This window comes from Phyllobates terribilis, unplaced genomic scaffold, assembly GCF_046119375.1.
Source record: "Phyllobates terribilis strain yellow unplaced genomic scaffold, ASM4611937v1 Scaffold_260__1_contigs__length_2691941, whole genome shotgun sequence".
NCBI lineage: Eukaryota > Metazoa > Chordata > Amphibia > Anura > Dendrobatidae > Phyllobates > Phyllobates terribilis.
Genome location: NW_027363020.1, coordinates 470,477 through 485,000, shown reverse-complemented (window position 1 = coordinate 485,000; position 14,524 = coordinate 470,477). Strand labels below are relative to the sequence as shown.

At 41.6% G+C, this 14,524-nt stretch overlaps 1 protein-coding gene across 1 annotated transcript in view; it reads left to right on the top strand.

The window, feature by feature from the left end:
- LOC141219300 (protein ELYS-like) overlaps positions 1-14,524 on the top strand; it is a 111,846-nt gene that overhangs the window by 43,104 nt on the left and 54,218 nt on the right. The window contains exons 16-22 of the mRNA XM_073666068.1: positions 438-542; positions 2,296-2,389; positions 3,318-3,435; positions 6,962-7,018; positions 7,287-7,433; positions 12,673-12,860; positions 12,997-13,141. Of these exons, the coding sequence (XP_073522169.1) occupies positions 438-542; positions 2,296-2,389; positions 3,318-3,435; positions 6,962-7,018; positions 7,287-7,433; positions 12,673-12,860; positions 12,997-13,141 (854 nt within the window). The remainder of the gene's footprint in view (positions 1-437; positions 543-2,295; positions 2,390-3,317; positions 3,436-6,961; positions 7,019-7,286; positions 7,434-12,672; positions 12,861-12,996; positions 13,142-14,524) is intronic.

Here is a 14,524-nt window from a genome sequence, read left to right as displayed (position 1 = left end):
CTGTTGCTGGATTTGCAAGTGGAGTCAGAGGCCGGGCAGTCACAGCTGAAGTGCTACAAGTGCTGAGCTGCCACCATCCTTTCAGATCCAAACTTCTTACATGTCAGCAGGTTTCTCAGTCAGTATCAACATTTGAATTAGTTTGTGATTAGGACAAAATGCTAAGAACCCTACAAAAACGTAACTTTTTCTACATAGACCCTTTCCCTCACCATGGGGTGCATTTCATTGAGTTTTTCTAGTACCCAGAAGTTAAGGAAATCAAGTTGACAATTATTCTTCTTGGCTTCTACCCAGTCTAATGCAGTTTTCATTTGTCAGCGGATTTTTGCCCTAGGCAGTATCATCAAATAAGTAATGTGTATCAAATACAGCAAAATATTTTAACGTGTTTCCTACATTATTTGACTTAAACATTTCCTATTTTCCTTCATTAGGATTAGTTAACTTAACCAATAAGCTTTCAGTGACCAAGCTCTTAAGTCACTATGCCTCTGTAGTCCTTTGGTTTTGTCGTTGTGGTCTTCTGCCAGATAACCCAGGTAAGGGCTTGCTCCCACTTGCTGTTCAATCCAATAAAAAAATCAGATTGCACTCACCCCAATGTTACCCTATGGTGTAGCTCACATCTGCGATTATTTTCTCATGCGAAAACGATTGTACCCGAGAATTGGATTGTACGCGCCCATATAAGTCTATGGGTGCGTGTGAAACATCACACTGCACTTGGATATCACCCGAGTGCAGTGCGATTCCCGCCGGCAACAGGAGATGGAGAAATGACTTTCTCCGTCCCCTCTCCAGCTGTGCTGCGATCCCCTCATGCGAGAGAATCCGGGCACTGACACTCAGCTAACGCTCCCAGCAGAGCAGGAGCCCACACTCATTAGCATTTCTGATGCCATAAGCTAGTGGGACCCCGGCATAAACCTTCAGGGCAGAAAACATCTCCAATGCACAGCCTTTTTGGGTCCGAGAACAACATGGTCTGATCGAACCAACTCCATGGCCTGCAATAGTACTAAAGACTTACCTTCTGAGACATTTACTTTATATTGAAAGTATGTGCCATAAATAACAACTAGTTGCTGGTTCAATTTATAGAGCTCCCACTCGTGAGGAAAATAGAGGTACCATTCTAATTGGTTTGCTGACCAGAAAGTAAGAGACCATGCATTCAGCTCTATACATTGTAGTATACAGTACAGACCAAAAGTTTGGACACACCTTCTCATTTAAAGATTTTTCTGTATTTTCAGGACTATGAAAATTGTACATTCACACTGAAGGCATCAAAACTATGAATTAACACATGTGGAATTATATACTTAACAAAAAAGTGTGAAACAACTGAAAATATGACTTATATTATAGGTTCTTCAAAGTAGCCACCTTTTGCTTTGATGACTGCTTTGCACACTCTTGGCATTCTCTTGATGAGCTTCAAGAGGTAGTCACCGGAAATGGTCTTCCAACAATCTTGAAGGAGTTCCCAGAGATGCTTAGCACTTGTTGGCCCTTTTGCCTTCACTCTGCGGTCTAGCTCACCCCAAACCATCTCGATTGGGTTCAGGTCTGGTGAATGTGGAGGCCAGGTCATCTGGCGTAGCACCCCATCACTCTCTCTCTTGGTCAAATAGCCCTTACACAGCCTGGAGGTGTGTTTGGGGTCATTGTCCTGTTGATGCCTTCAGTGTGAATGGACAATTTTCATAGTCATGAAAATACAGAAAAATCTTTCAATGAGAAGGTGTGTCCAAACTTTTTGTCTGTACTGTGTGTAGGACACTGAAACAGTTTAGTGTTTCCCTTCTCCCATCATCTACAATGCATATAAGGGCCATTCACGCATGTGACATTTCTTCATCTGATCTACTCCTTTCTGTGCTACAGGAATCAGGATTCGCACATTCTGCCACAATACGGCTCCCCCAGAAATGACCCCACAGCACACCATAATTACCTTCCCTTTCAGTGCTATGCCTCGCTGGTCTTCTCCATGACATATAAAATACATATGACCAAGCACATGGTTGAGGGCACACAGAAGGGTATCCTGGGCCACAGATTATGCACTTTTGATCTAGAGCAAGAACTTTTTTTTTAAATTAGCCAATGGCCTTGTTGGATAGGTCATCAAATTTGTTGTGACCGAACAACCCCCTTAACTAATAAATGTTTTGCTGCAATTGTCACGATTTTCTTGACCAAAACAAAATGAATGTACTGTTTGTTTTTCATTTTGCTATATACTTGTGTTTATTCTCCCTTTTTTTTCCTTGTTCATTCTGTCAGATGGAGCCGTGCAGTTGACCAGGCCATACTACAATTATCAACTGGTTCAGCACTACTATGCTGAGCGTCGGAAAAAGTTGGAGCATTTGTCTAGGTAGTGAAAATGTTGCTCTGTTTTCTGTAATACGGACTTCAGTTCCCTACCACTTTTTCTAGTCAGTTTGTCAGAAATCCCTATTGGAGCTCATTCAGACGTCCATAAAAACTGTCTGAGATGGAACTGCAATGCACATTCTGGCCACTGCTCTCCAGACTCGAGAGTGACCGGCTCATAGAAATACATGAAGCTGTCACGCTTGGGTCTGGAGACCCGCAGCCAGTCTGTGCATTAGCGTCTGTGCTTAGACGTCTGAATAAGCCCTTTGCTGATGGTGTTTTTTTTTTTTTTTTCCCTTGACACAAAATTGAAAAATCTAAAGGAAAGAGTCTTGCTCCTTTTATTGGATTTATTCCCCAAAAATTGCATGCTAGGTAACACATTCATCCTTCTCCATCACCCCATTTCTGCCGCATGAAAGTGCACACGTTTTAGTTGGAGCAGAGAGCTTTTGGTGTAAATGCCATCATTGGGACCGGATTGGATTAGGTTCTTCTGTATAGATCAGAGGCTGTTAATTGCTGTCCGACCTACATGTTACTTTGTGCTGCTGGAAAGCCACAATTACAAGGTTCTAGAAGCGCTGGAGTGTCCAGGTCTGACCGTATATAAATGACTCTGGGCTGAATACTTATTGACAACATCCAAATCTGAGACTGTTAAGGGGGAGAAAAAAAGTAACATTTAATTAAATATAAGAAAACATTTTAAATTTGTAAATGTATATGGCCATGATAACAGATGAATAAAACTTCTCAGACATTTTCAGAAGGCAGAGATTACAAAATTAAAAAATTGTTCTGAAGGCCAAACGTGACCCTTGCCTTTAAGGAGTTATACAAACTGATTAATAATATTGCGCAACATTTTTTTTATTGCTTTTAGGGGTATAAAGGTAACACTTTTTATGTTTCCTATGTTACAGAGGTAAATGGAATTCTACCTTGATGATCGATAACCTGATTTCTCGGCTTGGAGAAAGAGTTGAGCATTTATGGAAGAGAGACGGTGGCTCAGGCAAATATCCACCTGCTACCTTGCATGTAAGAAAAACCAATAAGGCAATCTTATGTTTATGCCATAACTGTTTAGTACTGTTCCAATCACTTCAAACCCATTTAACTATACATCACAGGCCAAGTTCTTTCTCTTCCAAAGTGTTAATGCTAATTGGGTGCTGAAGTGGAACTTACAACTGAACCTCATTGAAATGCATGTTCAGTGTAAAACAGCATGGAAAGTATCTGATCTGTTTCTGCTGTGGACTCTTCATTATGATCAGTAAAGGTTCTGGTGTGTGGTCCTCTTTAAGCGTTTGAAAACATTTTCATACCATCTTTTTATCGATTACTTCAATAAATTCTTGGATGTTAGAAGCTGGAACATTTTTCCCTCCTTTTTTCCATTGCAGTTTTAGACCTTTATACTTTATCCGGTAGCTTTAACAAAAGTTATTGGATATATCGCTACTATTTCAAATGTCTGCCTCTGAAGTTGATGTAAAGTTCCTAATGCTTAGCGGGCAACAGAAGGTTGTCCAGCAACTCAATGAAATAACTTTTATTCCTCATCCATCTCCGCCGGTCATCGATCCACCAAGGCTGATGCTGCAGTGGAGTGCTATTGAGCCCCTAATCCGTAGAGGTTCCTGAAGGGTTTAGCCTGTGGACTTCCAAAAAAAATTGGAAGGATGAGTATTATAACCCACCCTCCCCCAAATCGCACTGTTGCCTACTGAATTGCTCCTCCAAACCTCTGCCTTAGGGGCTTCCTCCTGGGTTTGTTTGGGGATTGTCTCCTTTTTATTTCCTAATTTTCAAAATCTAATTTGTAGTGCTATATCATAAAACTATTTTATCTCGCTCTCCCTGCTCGGGATAATCTGAGGCTTGACTTTTTGTTGTCAATGGGCACTTTTCACGCTGTTTGTGGGACGGTCACTTTTTTTTTTTTACTGGCTTTCAGTCCTGGGCTTCTCCTTTGCCTCCATCTGGTCTTCCTGTTCGTCTACACCTCCTTTCTACAGCTCCAGCCACCTTTCTGCTGCCAACATAATTTTGGGACGCAGTTCTGTGATTTTACGGCTCTTGAACCTCTCCCTGGTACTTTTAGGCGTCGTCCTGGTCCTATTTAATTTTTTTCTATGTGCCATGTCCTTTTCCAAGGGAGAACTTATTTTAGGAAGCTTTCCCCCTGTTGCACTGGTCACCTATTTTGTTTGTTTGCTCTGTGACAAATGTTTAACATGTGGTCAGTGAGGCTGCCTTAACGCTTCGCCTACTCACAACCCCTTAGATTCCCCTAAAGAACTGAGCAGCATGTGCCAGATCTTTGACTTTGGCTCAAAGTAACCTGGCCACCCTCTCCCAGTCCACAGTTGATTTCTCTAGATCGCTTGCTAGCCCAACTTGCGTGTCAATGTTTTCTTTCCTAAGTCGAGTAATTCTGCCCTGTCTCACATAGAAATTGAGGCGCATACTTCCCTATGCACAGATGCTTTCACAAGACATAGGATTTCTTCCCACACATCCTCTGGCATTCCTCGGACAGTGCCACCGCGGATGAGATTGCGTCTGCCCCTGCCCAGTCTGATTCTCCAGGGGTTACCTCTGAGTGATTCTGAGTCTGAGCAGAATACTAAGCTAGCCTCTGCATTGCATGACCTTTGCTGGGCAATGAGGGCCACCCTCGAAGTCAAGTAAGTAGTGTCCTCCTCTCCTTCCCAAAAAGTAGTTTCCTTACGTCAAGTCCGGCAACCATTCTCTTTTCCAACCATGAAGACTTGGTGATGCTCTTACCAAAGAATGGCAGTACGGACTAACTCGTGCCTTCCTCTAGGAGGTTTGAGGTAATTTTCTCCTTGCAGAGTAATTAGTTGTCAAATTTTCTATACCTCCCTCTGTTGAAGCCCAGGTAGCTAGTGTCTAGAGCCACTACCTTGCTCTTCTCTCATTCAGTATCCCTCAGATAAAAGTTCAGGACTCTAAAAAGTGGCAGCAAGTTGATGTCATGCTTCTGTGGCGTGTCTCGTATTTACAAAAGGTGTGATTTCTTGTGGCAATAACCTCCATTGATAGCGTGCCTGAGCACACTTCCCTTTCCTGCGGGGCTCTCTTATTTTGTTCCCTATCAGGACAAGCTGTTCTTGTTCTCTGTGCTACATTGTTTTCCAAAAGTTGATCAAGTCATTCCCCATTAATGATAACATTGTTCTCCCCTCCTTGTGCCTATCCTCCTGCTGGTCCCTGTGAGTGTTTTCCCTCTGTCTAGATATGGTCAGAGCCATTAGGGCCTATCTTTCTTATGGAAATCTTCCAGAGATCCAATTCTCTTTTTGTGATCCCTGATGGGTCACACTAGGCTGGTCAACCTCCAAGACAACCATTCCCATATTGATCAGTTTCGCTATTATGCAAGCTAACAAGACCAAGGGTAAATCTCCACTGTTCAAGATAACTGCTGATTCCACAAGGTTGGTCGGAGCCTCCTGGGCAGTCTGGTTGGCTGCTATCTGGCCTCTGTCCACACTTTTTGTAAAATTTTACAAGATTTACACTATGGCTTCTGCCAACTTGTGATATATGATGCTGCAGTCTGGTATGCGGTTTGTTATTTGTTGTTTTTCCCCAACCATTGGGCGTTCTCTGGGATGCTCACGGTCCTGTAACTCGCAATTATATTATTGTGAAAATTGCATTTTTCTTACTGTAAAATCCCTTTCTCATTGAATATACTGGGTCACATTGCTGTTGTCTTCCCATTTTTCAGTACTTTATATGGTATGTTGAACATCTTTTTTGATTTTTTTTCTTATTCTTTCAATATAGTAGTATGAAAAATTTAAAAAAAAAGTAAAGCTGAAACTTACAAATGTTCAATTTCTTCATAATAGTCCTATGCTACTTTTTATCTCCCTAAAGCATCTCTCTCAACTAGTTTTAACCGGACAGCCCCTTTATCACTTATTTGCAGTATGGGTGATGACTTGCTAATCGGTTGGTGTCTGGGTGTTGGGACCCACACCAACGTGGAACTTTCATTCCCAAAGAGGAACATTTATCCCCGATTAGAAATGGAGCATCATATCGGATGGCTGCCCCTATAATCATGCACAGAAAATATGATAGTCATACAACTTAACTCGGAAGAAGAATGATATACGATATGGTATTATTTACCCCTTCACAACATCTGCCATATATGTACGGCACTTAGGGTAGTGCATTCCCGCAAACTGCTGTTCATGTACGCCGCTGCGAGGTCCTGTCACTGCGCTGAATCACGATGGCTGCTGTCTCTTACAGCTGACCATACCTGCACGTTGTCAGTTGTCATTCCAGTAACTTGGGTATCTATGGTTATGATAAATCATATAGTGAGTTAGTTGCTAGTGGTATTATCCATGGATGCACATGAGGTAAGCGACATAGTGAATCTGAAGAACTATACTTAATTTTTAATTGGAGGTATTTGCTAATATTATAACTACTGCTTGATCTTTGTGATGGGAATACCCCTTTTTAACTTTTTTCGTTCTTGCTAACTGATCTTTAACACTGTGTGTTGCAGGCACTTCTAGACGTGTATCTACTAGAAGATACAGATGAAATAAACAAACACACAATTGTATCCTTTTTCCGTTTACCAGATGACCTAAAACAAAAAGGTCTCATGATTTCCACCATATTTGTGATTTATGCCAGACAAAGGCGTATGGTTTAGTGGAAAAGGCCTGGCTTAAAGTGCAACACTGTGGGCCAAAAGTTCACCAATTTCTTTCACAAATTAAGCTAGAGTTCTCTTGTCTAAACCAAAACATATAGTTTTGTGCAAAACATTTATAATTATTTACAAGACTATGTATTGCAAATAACCTTAACCACTTGTATACCAGATGGTCTATTTTTTGTTGGATGTCATGTACTCGTTCTCAGATAAGCCGGATTCTTCCATAGAATCATTTCCCGCAGCTTTTTCCATCCCTTGTGGTCTAATAAAACTTACTCAAGGCTTTTGGCTTCTGGATCACAATGATTATCAGGTATTGTTTTTACTGTTTACTTGTATTTTTAATTATTATAGTACCCTTAAGGTTGTGTAGATATCTGGGCTGGTAATATCATCCTGGTAATTCTACTGAACTCAACCGGTTCAGTAAAAATACCTTTTCACTTTGCTTTATAAAGAAGAAACCCCTTCAGAAATGCTGACATGTAGCTGATCTGGCTCTAATAGAAAACGGAGAATTTAGAGTTTTGTCCTTCCACACAATCCATACCATTTTACTTCAGATACACACTTCATTTACAGGGGTTGTCCACTACCGACAAACCCTTAACTCCATTCCCCCTAGAAATGAAAAGTAATGTATATTAGTCTTCCGCAACGGTTGGCAGTCAAGCGAGATAGTCGCTGCTATTCCTGGCAGGTGACATTGTTGTTTCACATGACTGCCGCAGCAAATCCGCAGCGTATTGACTGCAGCCTTTACTATTTTGTCAGAGCAGACGTCTGCGATTCTTGTCTTGTGTCCACATCAACCTGTCACCCGCTGGGAACTACAGCATCGTCATTGCTCAAGGCGCTGCGGCAATTGAATATACAGTGTGTGTCTATGTATATATAGTCTATAATTGATGTTATGTATGTTAAAGGGTTTGGGACTTTAATATTGATTCACAATCTTTAGGATAGGTCACCAGTTTCCAATCATTGGGGGTGAGACTCTCCACACCCCCACTTATCAGCTCTTCCAGTTGCCAGTGGCAGCCAGACGTACTCAGTTGTGAAGCGGAATTACACAGTCCGACAACTGCACAGTAGTCTCTTCCGTGTACTGTACAGGCGGCAAATGTGTAGTACCAGGTTGTGGCCACTTTATAGTTGATGGCGCTGTGCAGCTCCACAGCTGACACTTAAAGCATCTGATTGGTGGGGGGGGAGTTAAATGTCACACCCCCAGCATTCAGATATTGATGACCTATCGTAACGATAATCCGTCACTAGCAAAGTCCCAGACAACTGCTTTTAAGGATTTTATTACTCATTTCTCTGAGCTGCCGGCTTCTGCACATCTTTAAGGTAACCTGTCACCTCCAAAAAAATATGCTATTTATCTGCATATATAGTGGTAATCTGCAGGTAAGTGGCTATGGAATCATGTCTGGAAAGCTTACTGGAGAAAGGGATGAAAAAAAGTTAATTTTCCAGAATTAGGACATGAATTCACATCCTAGGAAGGGGTCCGCATGTGTGGAGGGGACTTAGGAGCTGAGCGTCTTCCACACTTGGCTAATGCTGGCTGTAAGACATAGCTGACATCAGTCTCTAACAGCCGCTGCCGGAGAGAAGTTTCCGTTGCGATGGTTACCAATTTAAACACTGCTGCCAATCTGGTGGGGACCGATTAGTTACTATGACAGCCGGTGGTATGCTGAAGATTCTGTCATTGTCCTCTTAATACCACGATCTCAACTACAGTGGGGAAAAAAAGTATTTAGTCAGCCACCAATTGTGCAAGTTCTCCCACTTAAAAAGATGCGAGAGGCCTGTAATTGTCATCATAGGTAGACCTCAACTATGAGAGACAAAATGAGAAAGCAAATCCTGAAAATCACATTGTCTGATTTGGAAAGATTTTTTTTTTTAAATTTTGGTGGAAAATAAATATTTGGTCAATAACAAAAGTTCATCTCAATACTTTGTTATATATCCTTTGTTGGCAATGACAGAGGTCAAACGTTTTCTGTAAGTCTTCACAAGGTTGGCACACACTGTTGCTGGTATGTTGGCCCTTTCCTCCATGCAGATCTCCTCTAGAGCAGTGATGTTTTGGGGCTGTCACTGGGCAACACGGACTTTCAACTCCCTCCAAAGATTTTCTATAGAGTTTAGATCTGGAGACTGGCTAGGCCACTCCAGGACCTTTAAAAATGCTTCTTACGAAGAAACTTCTTCTTTGCCCTGGCGGTGTGCTTAGTATCATGGTCATGCTGAAAGACCCAGCCACGTTTCATCTTCAATGCCCTTGCTGATGGAAGGAGGTTTTCACTCAAAATCTCATGATACTTGGCCCCATTCATTCTTTCTTGTACACGGATCAGTCGCCCTGGTCCCTTGCGAGAGAAACAGCCCCAAAGCATGACGTTGCAACCCCCATGCTTCACAGTAGGTATGGTGTTCTTTGGATGCAACTCCACATTCTTTCTCCTCCAAACACGCTGAGTTGTGCTTCTACCAAACAGTTCTACTTTGGTTTCAGATGACCATATGACATTCTCCCAATACTCTTCTGGATCATCCAAATGCTCTCTAGCAAACTTCAGACGGGCCCGGACATGTAATGGCTTATGCAGGGGGACACGTCTGGCACTTCAGGATCTGAGTCCCTGGTGGCGTAGTGTGTTACTGATGGTAGCCTGTAAAGTTGGTCCCAGCTATCTGCAGGTCATTCACTAGGTCCCCCCGTGTGGTTCTGGGATTTTTGCTCACCATTCTGGAGATCATTTTAACCCCACGGGGTGAGATCTTGTGTGGAGCCCCAGATGGAGGGAGAATATCCGTGGTCTTTGTATGTGTTCCATTTTCTGATTATTGCTCCCACAGTTGATTTCTTCACACCAAGCTGCTTGCCTATTGCAGATTCAGTCTTCCCAGCCTAGTGCAGGGCTACAATTTTGTTTCTGGTGTCCTTCGCCAGCTCTTTCGTCTTCACCGTAGTGAAGTTTGGAGTGTGACTGTTTGAGGTTATGGACAGGTGTCTTTTATAATGATAACAAGTTCAAACAGGAGCCAGTACTACAGTGGAGGACAGAGGAGCCTCTTAAAGAAGAAGTTACAGGTCTGTGAGAGCCAGAAATCTTGCTTGTTTGTAATTGACAAATACTTATTTTCCACCAAAATGTGAAAAAAAAAATCTTTCCAAATCAGACAATGTGATTTTCAGGATTTGTTTTGTCATGTTGTCTCTCATAGTTGAGGTCTACCTATGATGTCAATTACAGGCCTCTCATCTTATTAAGTGGGAGAACTTGCACAATTGGTGACTAAATACTTTTTCCCCACTGTATATACTGCATTACTGTATGTGCTATAAACGATCACCGGTTTCACAAAAATGTGAATAAAAAGTTTTTAAAAGTTGAATAAATTAAAATCGCCCCCTTTTCCTCAGTTTAAAAATAAAGGAACAAAAACATTTGTTGTTGCTGCATTCATAAAAGTACAGTCCATTAAAATACGTAACGAATTAACCCATTAGTGAACTCCATAAAAAAAAAAAGCTAGAATTTCATTTTTTTGGGTCACCTCACCAACCTGGAAAAAAGTAATTAATAAGCAAACCGTGCATTATATGTACACAAAATTGGTTTCAATAAAAATGTCAGGATAGCACACAAGAGTCTAGGAAAATGGCAACACAAAATAATGTTTTGCTTTCTAAGACCACTTAGAGGACCGGTCACCAAATTTTCCATGTTCAACTGGATATAATAATGGTTGCAGAGCAGTATAAAATGTTTGTTTTGTGTTTTTTTCCTCTTTTTTTTTTTTTTTCTTAAATTTTACCCCTAATGAGTTATCACAGAGATGTCACTGGTGACGTATGGTTCTTACACCTGTATGATGCTGACCAATCCATAAGCCGGCAGCAACATAGCAAACACGCCCCACCATAGCGTAGAGCAGGTTTGTCAGTGAGTAGGATGTAATCCCGTTTATGTCTGCAGTGCGATCAGTGATTAGAAAAGAGCTGACAGAAGGGTTTATGGGACACATTTAAAGGGAACCGGTCACCCCCCCCCGGTGATATCAGACCTCTACTATGGGCATGCAGGTGATAGAAAAGTAACTCTATACTACCTGTATGGCCCATAGTAGAGGTCTGATGGGAACCTGTCACCCCCCCCCCCGGTGATATCAGACCTCTACTATGGGCATGCAGGGTATAGAAAAGTAACTCTATACTACCTGTATGGCCCATAGTAGAGGTCTGATGGGAATCTGTCACCCCCCCGGTGATATCAGACCTCTACTATGGGCATGCAGGTTATAGAAAAGTAACTCCATACTACCTGTATGGCCCATAGTAGAGGTCTGATGGGAATCTGTCACCCCCCCGGTGATATCAGACCTCTACTATGGGCATGCAGGTTATAGAAAAGTAACTCTATACTACCTGTATGGCCCATAGTAGAGGTCTGATGGGAATCTGTCACCCCCCCGGTGATATCAGACCTCTACTATGGGCATGCAGGTTATAGAAAAGTAACTCTATACTACCTGTATGGCCCATAGTAGAGGTCTGATTGCAGAGATATGTGTTTTTATAAAAGCACGTTTTCTATCCCCTGTATGGCCATATTAGAGGTCTGCTATCTCCCAGGGGGTGGCAGATTCCCTTTAAACTCCGCTGTACTGCCCCTCCCTGCACACTGCCACTCATGCAGGAGGTTAGGCTAGAAGAGGTACATCGCACACTGAGAAACCTGCTCTAAGCTATGGTGGGGGGTGTTCTTTATATGCTTTGTTGCTGCCTGCTTATGATTGGAGGAAAAGTGCACAACCCCCTGTGGAAACAAGAACACCCCCTTGCACTTAACAATTGTTAACTTGTTAGGTGCAAAATACATTGCTAATATCATCGCAACAGAGCCAAAATGAGAAAAAAACCATATTTATTCCTCACTGCAACCATTGTGTCCAGTTACACATGAAACATGTTCTCAAAGTCTCTAGTTAAATATAGAGAAATTGCTGCATGTTTGGTATCACTGTAATCGGACTGCCGTCAACCGCCAAATGAACACCCTCAAAAAAAATAAAATCCAATAATGGAGGATTGGGATGCATTTTTTTTCCTCCATTTGAACCCACTTGAAGCTTGTTTTACCATTATTCAGTATATTGTGTGGTAAAATGATTGGCACTATTCAAAATTAAAATTTGTCCTGTAAAAAATAAGCCCTCATACATTTTTTGATGGCGAAAGGTAAAAAAAATGACTGCAAAAATAAAAAAATCACCATGCCCTGAAAGGGTTAAGTTTTATTGTAGATTTTTTTCCTTTTCCTTTGCTCTCTTCCATAGGATGGTGCAGGGAGCTGCTAGTCCATACAGTGAGCGTGACTGGAATCACTGTCCCTGCAGTTGACGCTCTGCAGAGCAGCCAGTCAGTCTGCAGAGGGCCATTATTACCACTCATTTTGCAGAGAAATATGTTTTTTGGAGGTGATAGGTTCCCTTTAAGAAAGAATAACAGATCTTTTTTCCACTTCTAGAATTCAGTGGACTGTCTGCTCCATCCTGCCACAAGTAAGGTAATGCCATGGCAGCACAATCTGATTATAGAGACCTTAATGTGCCATGGAGACCACAGACTGGCCCTACGCTATATTCTAGCTATGAAGCCTCCAATATTCAACAGTGCAGAGGTCAAACGTCACATGACTGTATTTTTAGAAAACAGGTAAGTTTTGTTGCCTTTGTCACATGTTAATTTCTAGTTGTCTTTAGACAATTAAAGAATCATGATGAATTGGGGCACAGCGATAGGTTTATGGTATCCACTGGCTGTATATTTAATGACCTATCACAATTTGTAGGCACATTTTTGAGGCCTGGAATCTGCAAAAGCTCCACTCCAGCCGATTGAATGTTGAAGAGCTGCTGAAACATATGTATGAAACATGTCAAGAAATGGGGCTTGTGGAAGATTTGCTGAAGCTTGCCTTCACAGATTCTGAACAAGTAAGAGGCCATAAAGCCAGCATAACCATGACTGTAGAAAGTTTCTTTACTCTGTCTGTCTCGTTCTCGCTATCGCAGCTTTTAGAAGCCCTCTCCCACCCAATCAGCACCCCTGCGACACAAACACGGGCTCCTGATGGCAGTCATGGCAATCTGAGGTCAAATAATGACCTCCGTCTGCCAGCTACAGTGGCCTGTTAGACCATGCAAGAAGGATGGCCTAAAAGTCTTTTGTTTGTGTAACACTGACAGGTGTAATGCATTATCCCAGTGATCAGAGTAATAAAAGGTAAAATCCCATAAAGGAATGAAGTAAAGTAAAAAAACTAAAAAATTTAAAAAATATTTTTAAATAAGAACAAAAAATTAAAAATAATTCAATAAATATGTATATGTCTGTAAAGAGAAACGAAAAAGTGCTCATTTTGTATTACCACATCCAAAACGACCCGAACTATAAAACTCACTATTTAACCCCTTCAGTGAACACCATAAAATGGCAAACTATGCTTTTTCATCATACCATTGAAAAAAGTGGAACAAAATGCAATAAAAAAGACGTATTTAAATAGCTGGTAACGTCGTCATCTTCTCCCTCAAAAAAAAGACGCCATACAGCTTCATCAGTGGAGAAATAAAAAAAAAAAAAAGCTATAGTCCTCACATGACTGTCAGCAGAAATATACAAACATTATAGTTCTCAAAATATGGGGATGCAAAAACTGTTGTGTTTTTTTTAATAAAAGGGGGGGGGGTTTAGGGCGCAAAAGTGGCCAAACACAAAAAAAGTAATAAACCTGGTGTCTCTGTAATCATGCTGACCCACAGTGAAGGCGTTAAAAATAAAACCAATTCTGTTGATTTGTTCACTTTGCCTCCTAAAGATTTAAGTAAGGCTCAGCTCACATTTATCCTGCTCTCTATGATGAGAGACCAGACCGAGTACAGAGGAACTCTGTTGCATCATCATAGAGGAGAATGGATCCCTCAGGGGTTTCATCTGAATCACATCATTCGGAGATTTAGATGGAAACCCCAATGTAAGTGCTCAACGTAGAGCACAGTATAGATGTGATCCCAAATGTTATGTAAAATGTTCCCAATAAAAGCTTTGATTTAATTCACAAAAAAACAAGTCCCCACTCAGGTCCGTCACCTGTCAGTGGAAATATAGAGGGTTTCCACCTTACTGGTTGCACAAAGGCTCTGGAAAAGTGAAATTGCTCACCGCAAAAGAAATCCAGCAAATTCTGCACTCCCAGATCCAAATGCCCCCCTCCGTCTAAGCTGCACAATGTGCCTAAACCACGTTTAGCGTCCACAAATTTGGCACTTCTGTAGCGTTGAGGGCCCGCTTAAATTACGGGGTACATGTTTCCGGAA